This window comes from Atta cephalotes, assembly GCF_000143395.1.
Source record: "Atta cephalotes unplaced genomic scaffold scaffold00022, whole genome shotgun sequence".
Classification (NCBI taxonomy): Eukaryota; Metazoa; Arthropoda; class Insecta; order Hymenoptera; family Formicidae; genus Atta; species Atta cephalotes.
Window position 1 is genome coordinate 1,971,860 of NW_012130086.1, and position 20,600 is coordinate 1,992,459.

The 20,600-nt window shown below is 36.6% G+C and overlaps 1 protein-coding gene across 1 annotated transcript in view; it reads right to left on the reverse strand.

Annotated features, from left to right (window-relative positions):
- Positions 1 to 2,217: 2,217 nt before the first annotated feature.
- Positions 2,218 to 20,600, reverse strand: part of LOC105619545 (cadherin-89D) — a 20,049-nt gene continuing 1,666 nt past the window's right edge. The window contains 21 exon segments of the mRNA XM_012201062.1: positions 2,218 to 2,252; positions 2,409 to 2,764; positions 3,142 to 3,306; positions 3,922 to 4,122; positions 4,497 to 4,700; positions 4,952 to 5,020; positions 5,096 to 5,179; positions 5,240 to 5,328; positions 5,536 to 5,748; positions 6,133 to 7,409; positions 7,412 to 7,831; positions 8,188 to 8,491; positions 8,577 to 8,838; positions 9,369 to 9,546; positions 9,783 to 9,941; positions 10,295 to 11,252; positions 11,757 to 11,885; positions 12,095 to 12,297; positions 12,654 to 12,762; positions 14,396 to 14,551; positions 14,618 to 14,748. Coding sequence (XP_012056452.1) covers positions 2,218 to 2,252; positions 2,409 to 2,764; positions 3,142 to 3,306; positions 3,922 to 4,122; positions 4,497 to 4,700; positions 4,952 to 5,020; positions 5,096 to 5,179; positions 5,240 to 5,328; positions 5,536 to 5,748; positions 6,133 to 7,409; positions 7,412 to 7,831; positions 8,188 to 8,491; positions 8,577 to 8,838; positions 9,369 to 9,546; positions 9,783 to 9,941; positions 10,295 to 11,252; positions 11,757 to 11,885; positions 12,095 to 12,297; positions 12,654 to 12,762; positions 14,396 to 14,551; positions 14,618 to 14,748 — 5,702 coding nt within the window.

Genomic DNA, 20,600 nt, shown 5'->3' on the forward strand with positions numbered 1-20,600 from the left:
CTAAGCAGATTAGCGTTTAGTGCAATGGTAAAGGAAAAAAGTGACAGATCTCCCCGTCTAAAGTCATGAATAAATGAAAGAAAAGCAGAAACGCTGAAAATGAATCGAAAATTCCGATCACAGAATCGAAGGTCACGGCCTTGCTCAACAACTGACTGTGAGACTGCATTGTTTCATCAACTGAGCTCCTACTAGAACATTATTCGAATACTTGAGTGAAATATTAGATACCTAATCCCATGTCACGCGCATCACAGAATCCTTCCCACTTTTTCCGTCAGAATCCGTGATTTCTGTTCTTTCGAGATATGCGACATTTCCCATATATCGTCAATATTGTCTCTGCATCCTCCTAGTTTAAGGTCAAGATCATCAACGTTAATCGATAACCTTTTGAATCATGCGCCTGATCCCATAATCGATGACATAATTTGATTCAGTTGAATGCTCGATCGAGCGCTTAAAATTTATTTACCGAACATATTAGGCACCCGGAGAACATCCTTCTGAACTTGCAGTCATGTTCAACAAATCGCCGTTCTCCAATATGATTAAAATAAATATTTAAAATCTACATATATAAATAAATCAATTATAAAGATAATATATATAATAACTAAAAATTTTTGTGACGTTTGTAAAACGATATTATTGATTATTTATCTGGCGAAATTAAACTTTACTTACTGTAATTATGTAAAAAGTTGACGATATTGTGATTACTGAGAAAGAACTTCTTGCAACAGACCATCTTTCTCGTAAATGGTATTGGTTATTGTTTTTGCTGTGGAAAGCAAAAAAAGGAGAACATTTTTGTCACGTTTTAAAAACGAGTATGGAGGGACAATCATCCATCATCTAAAGCAAATCGTAATAAAAAGACGATCAGAAACGACTTTACTCACGCTGGCAGCATTATTAATAATTTACAGCGTTCTCCCAATATTTCCCTTTAAAGAGAAATTAATAACGCTTCTGCACGCTGATTTGATTTATCGTAATTAAAACACCCTCGCTGATTTAATTAAGTGGAGAAATTCCTCAGACATCAGGAAGGACTTTGAGAGAAATTGCGGGATATCGGCATTTTGACGAGTCTTCGAAGGTCAGGTTTGACGATGGTCGTGATTGCGCCCATGAATGCACAGCAGCTATTTCAATCCACTAAAAAAGCTATAATTATAGCATACAAAATTTTAATTAAATTATAATTTAATTTCGAAAGATTTCCTATAATAAATAAAATAAATCAAGTAAATTCTTAAACAAATTTTACAATTAAAAGAATCATATTCCATTTTTCAAAAGTCGAAAGAAAGTTACTCGAACAGAATTTCCCAAAATCTTCCCAATATAGATTACATACTAAATATATTTATTATGTAAAGAAATATAAGTTTGTTATATCTAAAACGATAAATAAATATATTGGTAAAAGAAATGACATAAATAAAAATTAAAAGTGATTTATTCATAGAAAATCAACGAAAAGTAAATAAAAAGTGATTTATTATTTTAAAATTATTTTATTTATAATAATAGACGTTTTATCTCAATGATAGGTACGTTTATCATTAATAAATTTTAATTAATAGCCATATTAGAATAAAAGCAGAGAAAATTTATTATTTATAATATTAAACATTTTACGACATAATTATCAAATAAGAAAAGACAGCTTAATTAAGACATAAATTACACGTATGTTACACTATGTTACATTTTACACAAACGTACGTATTATGTATAGATATATTAAATAAATCTTCAACTAACACGTCAAGATAATAACTCATCGCAAAATGAACTTACCGCAAATGTATCTGTACATAATCTACAACAAATTATCTTAATATACAATATATTAATATATTGTATATATTGTATATAAACATTTGCATCTCACGTTGTAACATTAGCGCGATAAATAATCTTAATAACAATTGTCACGCCGTTACCTAATCTATCGCGATTAGTCAAAAAAAACATGGAAGATCGAATACCAAAGACGATGCCGTGTATTTACAGAATGAATGATTCTCTAGTTTGTGACGACGTACGAAGACTTTGGCAACGAGATGACACGCCGTGAGCATGCGAGGTATAACAGCAATTTATACACAAATTTACAAAGAGGAACGTTAAATTGTCGAATAAAAATAACTGCTGTCTCTCGTGCTCCTTAGAAGCTCCTCCTCTTTTTACAAATCGATGCTGCTAATAGAGCATGTGGCTGGTTCTTGATTGCGAACCTGCGAATTGATTATCTGTTCAATTTTGTCGGATTATCGTTACTGCGTTTAATTCAATACAGCAGTAAGATTTTTGATACTTTTATTTTATAATATTAAAATTTATTTCCCATATTTATCAATAATACTTCTTGTTTTTTAGTGATATTGATTTACCGTGCATAGTCGATGTATTCGGCAAGGAACCCACTAACGATATTTCCGTGCCCGGATGCTCGTGTATCACTGTCTCCGTGATATTGTTCTCCGCCTCGGAATGAGCACGGCGATGCTCCGCTTTTTGTCTCTTCGCCGTGCCGATGCAGCAATGTTGCTGCTGCTGCTGCTGCTCTCGCTGCAGGGTCATCTCGTGGGTATAAACGGATTCGGTGTTCGAGAAGGAGTGAAACCGCTGCCGCCGTTTCGCCGCCGTTGCACGTCTCCCGACTACGCTGGAGGTTTCGTGACTGCCACGGGAAATGTCATTGCATCTCTCGCGACGTTGAAGGGACTTGAGCGAGTCTTCGTACCCGCTAAAAGAAAATAGAGGAAATTTTTGCCACAGGAGGAGGAGGGTAAGAAGTACGAAGCTCGTGTTAAATAAATTGGGACAATTACAGATGTATATACATTGGATTCGGCAAAATTTATTATATAGCGATTAAAATATATTATTTAAGCACACGATAATTATATTTCTTATTTTCTTCATATATTTTTATAATTTATAATTATTAATATTTATTAATAATTTATAATTATTCCATATATTGCTGTAATTTATTACTTTCCTTTATTTCACAATGTGAAACATTTGCCAAATTCGACATGATGTAAGTAAATTCGAGCTTTTTATCGGGAAAGTTTTGCGTTCGACTGACAAAAATTTCCACTTAGAAATCCAACTTACTTGCTGCTCTCGCCACTAGAAGGGCTAGACGAGTGACTGCAACGACAAGAGGTGCGCGCTACGATACCAGAGTCCTGACCACTGGAATGTAGGGATGTCGCTGATGCCTCGAGGCCTTTCAAGGTTCCCGTCGACCTCACCGCATGTTTTCCGCCCCCGCCCATCCTGAAAATAGCCCGTGGTAGTAGCATCTATGTAAGGTACTTAGAAATTTCCCGATACTATATATAGTCTATAAAGATAAGTCTGTGCAAGCCTTCGATTGTACCGATTACATAATATATTCCTAACATCAGCATATCTTCGAAAAATCAGATTTTTATTAAAAATATAAAACGATATAGTTTACCCACTATCATAATTATTGAACATATTGATGATTCTATTTGTACAAAAGAATTATTGAAGATTATTCTTTTACGAATATAAGCGTCTTTTTTATTAAACTGTAAATAGATTTTATATTAATAGAAAATTTATTACAAGATATTTAATATTAAATATTTAATATTAATATTAAAATGATAACTTATTGGTTCGTAAATGTTAATGCGTCAAATGCTGTTATAGATAACAAAAAAAGTTTATATAGATTTTCTAAAATAAAAAATAAAATTAAGTTTAGAATATATAATCGTATAAAATTAGTATATATTAATTTAATTCAATATATATTTTTATATAATTCTACATCATAAAAAGATTAATATATCTGACATAAATAATTAAAGTCACAAAATTTCCTCGCTATTTAATAATCTTTAATCAAGTCAGACTTACGTGTGAAAACGGACGCAATTGCCGTGCTCGCACATGCTCTGTCGTCTAGACATCTCGGTGCAGAAGGGTTCCGGGTCGTAATGGAGACCGTCGACGAAGGTGGGAAAGAGCGGTGGCTTTTGCAGAGTGCCGGCGGGGTCTGTTAGAGCAAATCCGACCGGACCAACCGTCGAGAACATGGCCTTGTCTCGTCGTCTACGACTAACGAATGGAATTCGAGACTCCCATTCAGAACGCGCACTTTGTATCGAAGATAAAAAGAATTGGCATTTAAATTAGCCGATGCCAATCAAATACCAACAAGACATCGATTCGATCCCCCATTCCATTATTCCGCAATCCTTTTTTATATAATTAAGCGTCGCCATGAGTTTAAATAAAATAATGTAATATATATGTTAATAATTGTTAATAGTAGATAGTTCGACTTTTTGGTATGCGAAAGTATAAGAAAAGAAGAAGAAGATGATAAGACCCTTTAGCCAACATTGTTTAGGAATTAATATGACAACGCAGATAAGCGTTGTGTTGACCTTAGGCGAGGTGGCGAGCGAGCAAAACCATATTCCGCGTACCGTTTGTTGCGTCGAACACAGGTAATGCACAGGGCGGTCACGAGGGCACCTACAAAGACGACGCAGGCGAGTACCACGACGCCTACTTCGAGGGCGGACAACAAGTAACGCTGACTACCTCTACGTGGGGCGTTACCAGCAATTTCCAGTATACGATATTCATCGAGTTCGCGTTTTATGTCTGCTTTCTTGGTATTAAAAACGCTAAAAAGATATTATTTAAAAAATCAGATTACTGTGTTATTATATTTGAATATTCAAATATTGAAAAATTGAACCTGAAGATTTATATAAAATTTTAATTAAATGTTTAGTGATTCATTTAAAGTATTAAATTGTATTAAATTGTTGGAAAAACTTTCAATTAATTAATAAATTAAATAATAAAAATTATATTAGATAAGGAGAACGAATTTAAAATATCTTTTACATTCGATAATAATACAATTGATTACCTGTACAAGGTTTCCATGTCTATCATAACATTCAAATGTGGATCGATCGCATACAGATAAACATCGGTACTAAAAAAAAAATAATTCAAAATATAATAACCAACTGAATCACACTATATCACTCATCGAATAAATCTTACTTACGAGGCTGCATCGATTAAGTTCTTCTCAATATGAGGTTCCAATTTCCTCACTCGTACGTCTAAGCCAGTGACATTTTGCAACGCTCTGAAAAACAATTAATATATGTCGTCATGCTTGTTACGAATATCACGAAGCAGAACTTACATAGTAATGTTCTCGAGTTCTGGCTCGATCTCGATAGGCTTCCGACCTATGACCATGACGACTTGCTTCTGATCGTCCAACACGTACACCTACGGATTCAAAAGCGAGATATATACCGAATGGCACGATAAACTGTCAAGGTCGGTGCCGAATGAAGTGAGAGGGAGCGAGGGAGCTTCCGTCCTTTGAAATATCCCATTTCCTCGCGGGGAAATTAGTCCGGGCACTATCTCTAACGGAGAGTAATTAAGATACACCGCGTGAAAAGTACGTGGGAGTACGGAATGTGAACTTACGAAGACATTGGTAATACTGCTGCGCCCGTTCTCGGCACCCTGTCTATCAGTGGCCTTGACGTCGAAACCGAAGACGCGATCGGCGTCGCGGCCAAAACTCGCTACAGATCGCACTTGACCGCTGAGTGGATCAATGGCGAAACGCGGAGCATCCTCTCGGCCAAGAATTTGATAACGTATTTCACCATTTATTCCCAGATCCGGATCCTCGGCCTGTGATTCGCCAAATGGATCCAAATAAATTTCCAGCATTAAAGCTGATGGCTGATTTTTTAAGCGTCTCAAGTCTTTCTCTTCTCGAGAGAGAAGAGAATGAGTCATCAATTTTTAATAAAAATTCTATTTCAGATATAATACTACGGATACGATATTACTTGTTTCATTAGCATATTTCAAATAACATCGCAATTAATAGAACGACGTATATATAGACGAAGATAAAATAATTTAATAAGAGAAGTCACTTCAAAAAATTAAATAAAATCTAAAAATAGAGACATCAAGAACGAATATGAAAAGGTAAAGAGAAGATATGAAAGACCGATGTAAAAACCAAAATGGATTAAAACGAGCTCGCTTTGACTCGCGCATACATACCTCCACTTTGACGACCTCGTAACCGTAATGAGCAGTAGTAGGTATAACAGCGAGGATGGGCTTGTCTTTTGTCTTGAATCTAGGCGCGTTGTCGTTCACGTCCTTTATTCTGACGACCACTCTAGCTTCATTAGACGCGAGTCCATTCAGCCTCTCACCAACGACCGGATAGATCATCACTGGCATGCCACGGCCGAGCTTTAATCTGTCGACTCTGACCTTCACCTCATACCGATCTCTGGCTTCCCGATCGATCTCCGTCGTCAGATATAGGGAGCCGTTCTTAGGATCGATTGAAAAGTGATCCCTGCCGTCAGAACCATCAGCCACAACACTGTATCTTATGTAATCACCATGCCGATCATCGGTGAGATCGAGCTGCGCAATCAGCAACGGCACAGAAGCGTTCTCATCAATCTCCACTTCGTAATATCGATGCCGGAAAGTTGGCATCTTGTGTACCTCGTTGTCCACCTCCTCATCGTCATCGTCAACGTTCAATACCGTGACGAGGACCACAGCTGAGGAAGTCAAACTAACCGGCGAGCCAAGATCGCTCGCCGTGATGATTAAACGATGATTACTCTTGGTCTCATAGTCGAGCTTAGCAATAGTCGTGATAATGCCTTCCTTACTGTCCACCGCAAAATATTGTTTGTCCACGTGATCCTCATAGCTCAAATCGAATAGGATTAATCCGTTTCCATTACCAGCGAAATCGCTGTCGTTTGCGTATACTTTGGCAATTTGCGTGCCGATTGGACTGTTCTCCAGAACGGAAACACGATAGACTGGCAACTGATCACCCTCCTCAAGCTCGTCGTAACCATGGAACATTGGCGCGTTATCGTTTACATCCAATACGTTTATCTCCACTTCTACAGAGGAGCTCAAACTTGGTGAGCCTTGATCGCGAGCGATTACGAGAAGACGATGAGTCGTAGCTTTCTCTCGATCAAGAGTCCCGCTCACTTGTATCACTCCTTGATATGGATTCACTTCGAACGATCGTGACGCATTGTTGACTTGTTTCGAATCCTCATGACTAGTGATCAGTTCGTAACTGAGATTAGCGTTTTCATCGAAATCGGCATCGAGCGCTTGCACTGTACCAATAGCGTAATTGGAGTAAGTGCCCTCAGCCACATCAAAGGTATACCAAGATTTGTCAAAAACAGGCGCGTGATCATTTACATCTGTCACATGGACCCTGACAGTGATATTATCCGTAAGACCGTCAGAGTCCCTTGCCAAGACTAACAATCGAATATTTTTTCCGGTGGTAAGCTCCGAGCGACAGATATCTCGGCTGTGCGCGGATCGAGATGGAAGTAACGACGGCTAGTCGCATCATAACGACGCGATCGAGCCCCGCTGGAAGTCGTCTCATTCCCTAGACTGTACGTTATTGCTGCGTTCGCGCCTTCGTCTTTATCGTCCGCCAACAAACGTATTATCGGTACGCCAATCGTCGTATTTTCTGGCACCAATAGTAACGGTGAGCGCCGTTCATCGTCTGAATTTTCAGGTTGAGCTTCTACATCTTCTACCTCATCCTTCTCGGCAGATATATCGTCACTTGGATTATATGATACGCGCACACCCTGATCCGGGAGGACTATCATCCGTATGAACTTCGGAGGATTGTCATTCTCATCGAGCACCGTTATTCTCAAAGTACTCTCTGACTGCAATCCACCTGTATGAAAAACAAATAATTTATTTTCGATTATATCTCGAATTTTTAATAACTAAATCTTAAACTTCAACTATAGTATATTAATCTTCAATTACAGCTATGGATACAACACTTAAATTTTAAAACGTCTTATTTGAAGTACGGAGTGAACATCTATTTTATGACAAATGACTAAAGAAGATTCAGAAACTTTTTTCAGAAACAATTTAGAATCTCACAGTTAATACAGATAATACAACTGTCTAAAATTTTCACTTTGGATCCAAATAATTCATTGTTGTGAGAATTAAATATTATTGTAATAAATATTTGGATGAACCTATATTAATAGAAATATGGATTATCAGAGGACTTACCTTTGTCAGTAGCGATAACTTGAAATTCGTAGTTCGCCCTTGTCTCGCGATCTAGGATACTGTCATCGATATTCTCAAAGTACACTTGGCCCATTATCGGATCGATTCTAAACTGGTTGCTACCGTCGCCCTGCAATGCAAACGTAAAGTCTCGATTTTCGCCCTCATCTTTATCGCTTGCCGCAATCGGATTTGTCAGAGTAACTTCCGTTCCCGCAGGACTATTCTCCATAATCCGGCCTTCGTAAGCGGGCAACGTGAATTCCGGCGCATGATCGTTTTCGTCGTCCACAACTATTCGCACCTGAAGATTAGAGTCATAAATCCAACGATTAAAACGACAGACGAACAAATAACGGATCGACTCGATTTGCGAATAACAAACTTACTTGAAATACGCCCACGCCGCGTAAGCTCTCGGCAATCACAGTGATACTATAATTTTCCTTTGCCTCACGATCCAAACCTTGAGGAGCATAGAGAGAACCGTCATCCATAATGGCGATATCGGGCACATCCTGCTGATTGACGATAAGAAACTGAGTACCGGACATAGCCGCCGTTGTGCCATTATATGGAAGCACTTGGCCGATCAATGCACCGGGAACATTCTCCTTTACATGGAAAATCAGAGGAGCAGTGGTCGTTCCCCTGCAATCAACGGTCATTGACTTTTGAATAAGCAAATGGGTAGCCATCCAAGTCACCGGACCTTTGACCTTTCGACGCGTCCAACGAAGTCGGCAAATCTGGCGTATCGATTTCATGAGAGAGATACGTTGGAAGACGCGACAAGGTACAAGACTCTCAAAGGATATTATTTAATAGCGAAAGATCAGATTGTGGAAAATAATATAATTTGTCAAGAAAGAACCACACAATTATTACGCTAGTAGCACAATTCATTGGTAAGACATTGATTAAACATTGGCATTTGAGATATATTGGGTCAATACTGCATTAATGAATTATGCTACTAATAGAGTAATAATTTTTATTTGAATATCTAATAGCTAACAAATCAGTCAGACGTTAATTAGCTTCCTAGAATGTAATGAACAATTAAAGAAAACATAAAAGGATGTGTGTTTCATATATTTTATCGATTCTTATTCGAAAATTTTATTAAGAACAAATAAAAATCATTAAGAACAAATTAGATGCTATGCAATTTCACTCACTTTGTGAAGATACTCCGATTGTCATTTGGATCCACCACGTGGATTGAAACATTCGTGATCAGTGTCAGTTCCCTTTCGTCACTGACGATCGCTTCGAAGTCATATATGGAACGGTCAAAGCGCTCGATCTCCTCCACAACCGTTATTGTGCCTGAGCGCTCTTCCACAGCAAATGGAACTGAAATCCCATCATATATGTATGCAGCATGTGTTACGGATTTGCATGAATAATATAGGCATTTTGCACATCGCGTGTTTCCGGTCGCGGAGGCGTATTGAAATTAGGACGCATCTGGGGATATCCTCAGTGCGGGCGGAGGTTTATTAGACCGTTAAGAAGTCGCGACGTGTGCAGCTTTTAATTCCTGCGAGAGCTATGGATTAATCAACATGCATCATCACGTTTACACGTACCTCCCTCTTCGTAACCGTGTAGAAGATCGTAGATAAGGTCGTTAGTTTTAACAGCATCGTTTACGCGAATCTGCCCGACACTGGTACCTACGGGCACGTTCGCACCAACCCAGAACTCATAGGGCGCGCCAACGAAATCTGGTTCCCATGAATTTGGACCTGAAACACATGGATGTGTCGAATAATGTTTCACAATCAATAAAAGTCCAGTTTACACTGTTTATAAGCAATTGAAAATGTCTATATAACACAGATCTACTATCATTGAAAACTCTTTAAAGAGCATTTAAGTTATTTATTTGACCTTTAAAAAAATAATAATTATGTTATTAAACAGTGAAAAAACAATAGATGATATCTGAGTTTTTCCTTTACTAGAAATTATTGTTTTTAACTCAAACAATGATGCTTACTGTTATTCAGTTTCAAATAAAGAACTCTCATAATTACATCTGTCATTTAAATTAGTGTTTGTTCATTAATTCTATCACTGTCTTAAATTTCAGACTTACCGTCCGCTCGAAAGACATCCACCGTGACAACCGCTAAAGAGAATCTTCTCTCGCTGGGATTCGCCGGCTGATCAGCTGCTTCCACGAAAATCGCGTGTCTACCTTCGAGTATCGGACTTTCCGAGACCGTGATCAAGCCCGTGCTCTCATTCACCAAGAACGGCGGTTTCCGAAGTGTGGAGTTGCCAGGTTTCTGCAATCGATAGCGGACCAATCCATTGGGACCCAAATCGTCGTCTACCGCATGCACTTGACCCAGCACGGTGCCGACTTTCACATCACTCCTCGCCACTAATTCGTAAAGATTGCCTGGCACGAAAATGGGATTGTTGTCGTTAGCGTCGAGAAGAGTAATTTCGACATCTACGGAAGATCTTTTGGATTCATCGTCCGTTACAACGACGCTCGGCCTATGCTCCACGGCGTAGACCTTCATCTTCAGATGATCGCGCTTCTCGCGGTCTAGAATTGTCTGGTCCTTTACGGTGAGCCAGCCAGACTGTGGTTCTACAGAGAAGGCGCCAGATAAATCCTCCAGCTGATAATCGAACTCTCCGTTTTCGCCTTGGTCTTTGTCGCGCGCGATTACTTGTAGCACGCTGAAGCCATTCGGCAGATTCTCCACGATGCTGATATTGTAAAGATCGACTTCGAACTGCGGTAGATTGTCATTTAGGTCCAACACTTCCACTTCAACCCGCGCGACGGTCATTTTCAATGGGTTATCTACTTGCGACGCGTGAACTTGAAGATTAAATATATTGCCCGGCAAGCTTCGCTCGGCGTCGAGATCAATCGCACGTTTCAGAAATAGCGATCCATTTTTTGGATCAAGATGGAAGAAACCCCTCTCATTGCCGGATATTATATCGTATCGTACTGGCACATTTATATCTCGATCGCGATCGGCCGCGTGAATCGGATTGGTAAAGTTTATCTCTGTAAAGATTGGATATTCCTGCAAAAGAAAATAACATTACACTCCGGAATTTAAAAATATTATATTAAAAAATATTATTAAAAATTTGCAGTATCTAAGAAATGTTATTTTTGCTTTATAAATATTCTTTCATTATTAAAAAGAAAGAAAATATGTTAAATAATATTCATACAAAATATATAATATTTTATAACAATTTACATTTTTTTTTGCTGCTGAGATAAAAAGACATTTCAGATGATTATTCCTGAATTAAATGCTTCATTAAAGGCCAAACTTAAAAAATATTCATTGATTTTAATTTGTTCAATTTTCAATTTATTTCAGATATATTGACAATTAAATCTCTAAAATAAAATGTCATTTAAATTTATTTTTGAACATTAAATAACTATATCTAATTCTGACTACATGAGATATTTATTATTTTGCTTAAATACATTCAGGATAATTCAGGATAATTGAATAATTTCTAAAACACTTCACGCATTAAATGCAAGAAAATAATTTTTATAATCGTACCGGCATAGGATAAAATTCATAAATTTTCGCCTTGTAGATGTCTCGCGTGAATTTCGGATCAAGATCATCGTTGTCCACCACAGTAATTTTTACGGTGCTGTTCGTGCTCCTGGCAGGAACACCACGATCCTAAGGAATTGTATCATGTGTTACGTCAGGAATTACTATTGCAAATCAATCCGGTTTGTCATTCATTGCTGAGTTGCAATTTCTCACAAATGTCGACCGTTGCAGAACACAACAGTCATTTAACTTTTCATATTCAGCGGAACAATTTTATAAAACAAAAAGAAAAACTGTATTATATATAATATTTTCAGGTATGTCATATTACTTACAGTCGCAGTAATAACCAAGATGAATTCGCGATCTCCACTGTCATAGTCGACTGGCTTCCGAAGTATCAGGGCGGTTCTGTGCCCAGACTCGAGAGAAAATTTGCCTTGTTCGTTTCCCTTCACGATAGCGTAATAAACGTCGCTGTTCGGCGTGTTCGGCTTGTCGCCATCCAGCGCGTGAATCCCGCGAAATATCGTCACACCTGCGAGTTCATTTCGAATCTTTATGCCACGCGTCAACTTATCGAACAGAAAAGCGAGGAAATCCGAGAGAAAAATCGCTGCGCGATTCACGACAGAATTTGGAAAAATGGAATTTGATATGACGAAACTGTGCACGTCCGGTTTCGGGAAAATATCTAGGGAGAATATGAAATGTCAGGTTCTAAAAACCCCGCTCGACGTGCACCGTATAACAGCATCAAGTAACATTTTATTTCCGCGTGCGTGGATTACGCTATATATACCTATATTTATGCAAAAGCGAGGATATCAATTATGTGACATTCAGGTATGGCAGGAGCGATTTATAGTATCGCTAGTGGGTCTAATATCTCACCGATTGGTGTAAGCTCGTCCACCGTCACGTGATAAGGCGCATCGACAAATTGTGGCGCATGATCGTTTATATCCTCCACGTAGATCGTCACCGACAAATGCGACGATACCTGAGCATAAACGACAGAACATAAGTCACACTCGGTGGCTGCACCCGATCGTTCCCTGCACTCCCTCGTCGATCGACCATCTCTCGCCATCTCTAATCCATGCTGAATTATGCGTCGACACAATTCAACATCTCAGAGCACGTTTTACAGCGCGGATCATAAAACGTGATGTTATCACGTTTGGGAAATGAAAAAGGATCGATGGTTTCCCCGGGAAACGGTACTTTAGCGGTCCACGAGCTACACCCGCGAAATGGCGTTTAGGTGCGTGCATATTCGACGCGGATGGCGAGTTAAGCAGAGATCTAGCGCGCGACCGTTCACGCGAAAGTCGTAATCGTCGGTAATCAAGTCGAGTAAATAGTGTATGGCAAACGGCAAGATCTATAGCGCGCTATTGATCATCACTTTCCGCTCATTTCCTCGCGCGTTACGCTCGTCGCGGCCGAGTATCTTCGAAAGCAAGTAAATCGGGCGCTGAATTATTAAAAAGTGGACCGCGAGAAACATCGACTTGCATCCGTCAATTTGCGCGCCGAAATGAAAATGTTCAGTGTCCGAAAATATGTGAAAATACAACGAAATCCCGGATCAATATTTAAAGAGGTGTTAAGCGTGTGCCAAGCGTTAACAATTCTTACTCGCTTCGGTATCCTGCGCACGGGAGTCGTTACATAAACGCTTATTACCACGCGCAAAAGAACTTGGAACCGGTAAATTCGTCCCGTTTCATTCGTTTTTTCCCCTGCAATTAAACCGGTTCACACACGCTCCAATTGCACGCTCGAATTCAAAATCAAAAAATTCGCGTGCGTTATAACAATCTTTCAAAGAGTAACGAACGACATCCACTGCAATACGTAAAATACGATTAAATTATCACGCAAAATATCATTCTATTGATAAGAAAACTGATTACTTCATTAACTGACTACTTTCTTCCTTTTAAGTAACGGTCTTTAACAAAAAATATTTTCTTGATGATAATCTCAAAATATACTTATTACAAATTTATAAAAAAATTATTATTATGTACTAAAATAAAAATTCATTTTCTTTTGAAGTAAAGAAGCAACTTTATATAATAAATAAATCGAATTTATTTTAATCTAATTATCTTGATTGAAGTATTAAACTTACTATTATAAAATTCAGAATATGTTTTGAATAAATTTTATTTTACTTATGATAAACTCACAATAGATTTGCGGATATATAAACTTTTAAAATATTTAAAACAAGTAATTATTATTTGTGTAAGTATTTTGCTGTATGCACTGATGAGGACCGTTATTTTGAATTTCATTATATATTGCATATATTCATTATATATTGCAAACGTCAACGTAATGAAAAGGCGCATTCCACGATCGTTATATAGCATCTGTTAGATCTTAGCTCCGTTAGAAAGAATTGAACAATCAGCATCTCTTTACGAGATTCTATCAGTATCTCTCTTCAACTCAATGCTTCAGAAAGAGACAGCGCCATACGATACAGACTTCTCACTTTTTCTAAATCGATAGTAACAATTTCATAGGAATGCGCAATTTTCTTTTTATTATTGTCTGTACTTCTCATGCGAGGTCGACGACCAACGAAACGTATGATATGTAGCTTCACCAGTCTTTACCAGTGAATCACCAGAGCCGAAGTCGCAAGAGACTCGAAATTTTAATAGGTTCCTTGGGGACTCCGCATCCACTAGATCCTCCAGGGATTGCGCCAAAATCAGAGAAACGTGTGTCTCGTTCGTTTCCTTGTAAGTGAAGAAGCCGGCGTCTTCTTCCTATACGAGATTTATTTTTTTTATGCTTCAGATAAATAAAATTAGTATGCTGAAATGATGACGTACCTTGTCGACCGGCGTAATGGAGAGTCGATTTCTAGGATGTGCCTCTAGCGAAAGAATTTCAGTTCCTATTTCCAGATTCTCTGGTACCCTCACGAATTTCAGGTACTCTCCGACAGGATAAAACTGACATCCTAACGAGAAGGAAAACGCAACATTAAGCTTGCATGTAAATTGATTAAAAGCGAGCGTGAACAGTCGCGAGATGCCGGAATAAAAATACAGAGAATGGAGTTCGCGAAATACATTGTTATGCATTGCAGGAATAAGAATATGCCGATGTATTCCTTCAACAGAGTAAAAGTAATCGAGTCAATTTTATTTCTACTTTTATTTCTCTCTACCATCAGATAAGAAGTAAAAAGGCATTGTCGTGTCGAATACAATGTCGAATACGACAATATAAACAGCATTGTTTGCCTTGGCTAGTTTTGCGTCAATTTTCACCTACTTGTCGATAGACTTTGCTTCTCCTCAATTTACTTTTAAAGTTTATGACAAGGAAAGGTCGATATATACAGTCAAAATAAAATATTTTGGACTTTCCAATTGGAGTTTTATCTTAAATTCCTTACTTAAATTCTCTTTCAAATATTTCTATGCAGAAAGATACGTATAAAATCTCTGATATAATAAAAGATGTTATTTTTAGTAGTCATAATCAAAGAACAAGTCAAAGTTATTGAAAAAAGTTTAATGTCCATTTCTCTATAGATTAACTGTAATCTTGATTTAACTCACTCTTTTTCTGATTCTTAGAACAAGATAAAAAGTAAATCGAGATTAAAGTTACTCTACTGCATCAATAGAAATGGATACAAGAGCACAATAAATATTTATTCATTATGCATTATTTACAAGTAATACTAAATAAATATACTTGAAAAACATAAACTTTCTTTACGATTAAATTTCTCCGTGATACTTAAATAATAGACATTTTCTAACTTGTATAGTGTATCAGGTAGATAAATACTTCATGCACGGAAAATGTCAGAAAGATCGGTAACGCGAACGTCATGCGATCTTCATGTTAAGGAAATGATAAATATGTAAAATAAAGTTATCAAATCGCCAACAAAATCTTATACTTAATATTTTTATAATAATTTGTATAATCCGAACTTATACAATCAGTGTCAATACATTTATCAGTAAACACTAAAAATAACATAACATCAATGATATAATTTCACATGTAATTGTTATGTAACACATGAAGTTACATTGTATTTATATTATTGAATATGAAATTTTAATATTTACATTATATTACTGATAATTGATGTTTATTGAGTTGTTTATAAAGAAAAATCATTTTCCAATCGAAAATACTTCTATAATTTTATCTCAAAAAATATATATAGAAATTCTATATATAGAAAAATATATATAGAATATAGTTTCTTTTTATTTTCATAATACAATACAGCGCTCCAAATAAGAACAAAAACGAATCGAATAAACCGTTATATGAACGGTATTATTTTATACATTTTATCTCAGATAAAGAGATTTTCAGATCTGCTATATGTTTCGTCATTCAAAACCGACATGCGTGACACGTAAACGATCCTCTGGATTTACACTATTGTTGCGTACGCGTTGAAATCCACGCAGGGAACACGACCGACTAATTATCCAGCATAATCTGGATGCGAGAGTGAAACATCGCTTCCGACTGCGAAAGGGAACGGATTGAGAGACGGATAGCGGAGCGTGCGCCCGTCGCATTATCTGGCAACAACGAAGGAAGCTCGCGCCTTGATTTTATCTCAATTTATTCTGAGCTGCGATCGTTCAGCCGATCAGATCGAGTCGGAGGAAGAATCGTGACGGCGCATCGCCGGCCATCTATATTCGCAGATTCTCGAAACGATTCGTTCCTCGCGTTTCGTGTTAAGATACATCTACAACTCCCTCGCAAACTGCGGCTTTATCTCCACCCACGTCGTAAAAACGTCACAGGCCGACGATTCCTTTCGAGAGTGCAGTATCTTTGTAATCGCACTACCAACGTAACGCGCAGATCATCATTTTATCGTCCGTACTTTTTCCCTGGCACTCCGACTACTTGGAGTTGAGCAATTGCACGATGTAAACATTTTCCCGTTCTGGATATGCAATCTCAGAAAAGAACTCACAGCAATATATAGTATGTACTAAAAGATAAAGTCATTCGTCGACAGACGTTACGTAAAAATGAACAAAATATAAGAAACTTTCTGCATTGCTTTAAATTTTCTATAATTTTACTATGTGTAGGATTTATTATATAATTCTAATTACACGCAGTAAATAAATAATAAAACACGCAACGTACGTACATATAGCTAAATACTTTTAAAAAAAAAAGTCTAAAAAGAGAATCCAGTCAGGTCACTATTCTCTAATTCTTAATGACAATATCGTTATTATCATTGTGTATGTATGTAGATAAAATAACTGTTCAATGATAATATAATACAATACGGACACTAAGTCTTGTTACAAGTTACAAAATAGAAGTCTTATTACAGAATATGTCAAGCACTGTCTCTGCCAAATCAAAATTAGTACAAATGTTTATATGGATTATTTATTTTACGAATAAAAAGAGAAGAAAGTTTGTAGCAAGTTCTTGGCAACTTCTCGCCATTGCTCTTTTCATTCGTTCTGTACAACGGATGCGAGAAGAGCCGACTCGCGTTAGGATTTCTTGCGTAACATTATCGTATCCTGATCTCATAAATCTCAATCCATCTCGAAGGTGAGTTCGGACTTGATGCATTGTTATTTTGCCCTATTTATGTCGCGGTGGGTTAATCCGGCTATCATTAGTTATCCCGCTTTATAAGCTCGGTCTTTCACGGCGACGACAACAAGTGCCGATCTCCGCGTTTTGTTGCCACTTTGGCATTTGCCGTCTCAGTTAGATCGTGCTGCAGGTGGCCGTTTGTACTTATCACGTCGGACTTTCACCTTATCGCACGGTGAATGTAGCTATATTTTGATTATGAGGTGGACACGCGCTCATGCGTACTCGTCATGCAGACCCCGTATTATTTTTTTCTCGTCAACGTGCGACTGACTGAAGTTTCCTTCGATACTTTCGTAACGATTTTTGATAAGTATCTTGTACGGAAGTTTTATGGTTATTCTACATTCTGCTTTTTATTTTCTGTTTCTTACTTTTTGCTATTTTTTACATCTTATCTTTTGGCTTCTTATCTGATTTTTTTGTTTTATGTTACCCAAGATAAAAGTTAAGGAACTTCAGAAGAAACAGGAAATACGCAAGAAATACAATTGTCGATAAAACGGTTGCAAAGGGAGAAAGAAGCGAGAGACAAAAAGCAAGAAGCAGGCAGAGGCAAAAACAAAGAGCATTGTAGAATAAGCTTTAATTTCGGGCACGAGCGAGTAAATCTCTAAGTACCTTCACTTACATTTCTCATAACATTTACTTTGAAAGATAAATAAAACAGCTGCTTCATTATATAAATCATATCGATCTACTATCGATATGCTTACACGCGATTACTTCTATAATACTCTCGGTGATTTTTCAGCGGCATGCTGATATGCACGATGTCACATCAAACATGAATCAGTTATATCTTAATTAGGAATTTGCTTACATGGAACTAATTGTGAAATTTACATCTAATTATCATCAATATTGTAGATACAGTTAAAAACTTTGCACTTTCTAACCATCTCAGGCGACGCCAATCGAAGCGTTTTCTTAGGAGGTGCGAACGTGCCGGTCCAAGCTTCTACTTGCCACTTTCTGATTCAAATGCTGGCAGATTACGTGTGTAATATGCGTGAATAATGCGATGCCAAGAAATTTAATGCGAACACTGCTTGAGCAGTCATGAGCAGCATGAATTGCTACCAAAGATTTCAACCATGAAATCTATATTCCCTATGAACTTTTCATATAATATAATAATCTCATATAATAATAGTATAAATCAGTGAAAAGAAATAATTCTATTTTCAAAGCGGATCTTCGTGCTTAAATACTTTAGTATTAATTTATATATAATAATAATAACTTGAATAAGAAAAAAATTTTTTTTGTATGTTTCTACTCTTTTATTAGACTTCTATTATAACAACGTAGTGTTACATTGTAATGTTACTGTCGTATTATCGTTACAGTGCTTATATACGTCAATAACATTGATACTTCGCTAATTTGCGTAATCATCAATTTTTCAATTTTTCTAATTTTGAATTCTAGCTCAGATAATATTTTTTTCAACAAGTTCTTTACACGATTTTAAGATGCATTATTCTTAAATCAACACTGAATTAATTTGTAAGATTATTATTTCAATTGTAAATCAGCGTTTCAAGTTCAGTAATTAAAGCATAGTTATAAATAAAAGATGTATTTATTTACATAAAAATATTATTAGTATCTAGCCTCGATCGTGTTTGGCACTTTCTTATTTATTTGATTTTTTAATTTTTGTCTGACTTCTTAATAGTGTAATTGTTATGAAAGTATTTATCTCAAACTATAAGTAAGTTCTAAGTTAACTGTTTTGTGGTCAGCATTAAATCTCTCGAAACTTCACTTTCCAAAAGGATTGTGAACGTTTTAAAAGAATCACTTCGCGAGGATCACGTCTCTTTCTCTCTTTCTTTCCCCTTTCTCTCTAGCTATCTTTCACTTCCTCCATGTCTATTTCTCGAGTCGATGCGCGAGAGGGAGATTACTTTTGAAAGGCGAGCAGGCCAAGAAAATCGCGAGCAAGTGCTCGGCACTCACACGGACACATCTTCAACCAGCTGCGCGTTATATATCGTTTGCGACAATAGATATGCTTGCCTGCCATACACAGCATACATACATGCATACATATATACGTATGCGTGTCATTGCATTTACAGGAATAAGCCCGCTGCTCTCCAAAGCTTTAATAAAAGTGGGCCAAGGTTAGCCTACTTTTTGTATACTTTCGTAACGTCTTCAGTTTGGGACGGACATCGTGGAAGCTCTACGTATAATACATACATTTTCATAACATAAAGATTATACGATATCCATATATGTATATAAACGTAAATTTTATGTATTCTTCTAATTAATAGTATGAGCGATAAGAGATATTCCAGTAATAATAATTTCAAATATTTTATACTTTCTTTCTTTCTGTTTTAAAGAATTTGACTTCATATCATTTCCATTAACTAGATAGCTCAATTAGCTAGATTTAATTAACATGAAATATTATTTTAATTTTTTTGTAAATTTATATTTCTTATTTATTTTGTGCATTCGCTATTCATGTATTTTTCACGTGCAATACTTTAACCAAATACTTGTTTGTATGTATTCAATAAATATGTATTCAATAAAATTGTTATTATCAAATATACAAAATTTATACTTGCAGAAATCTAATACGGATCAGTTTATTACAAAAAATAATAATTATTTGGAGTAAATCGTAACTTATTTGGAGTTACTAAGTATTGAACAAAAAATAAAAGTATTGAACAAGAATTTTAATTCTTTTAATACATAAAATAAGTAATTCATTATTACTGTGTTTTTTAATATTAATTAATTGGCCATTGTTCTGTATTCGATTTCTATAAGGGCAATGTACCATTTCAGTTAAATAATAATTCTTTAATTGCATCAACATTATTTTGACTTTAAAGGCCAGTTCTTTTTGGTTGAACTTTTGCACCAGTGCATCTTTCATCTTCTTTTTTTCTCCTGAACAGAAAAGGAAGAAAGATGAACTGGAGCAAAAGTTCGGCTAAAAAGAACAGGCTTTAAGTGAGACTTAAAACTCTGTCTCTCTTTCTTTTTAAAGCCGAAAGAGAGAGAGAGAGAGAGAGAGAGAGAGAGAGAGAGAGGAGGAAGGAAGGAGTAGTTAATTATATAATAATAATAGTGTNANATACAGATATACGTAACGTAACTAACGTTAACGTTAGTTACGTATTATTTATTTAGTAGTATTATTATTAGTAGGTA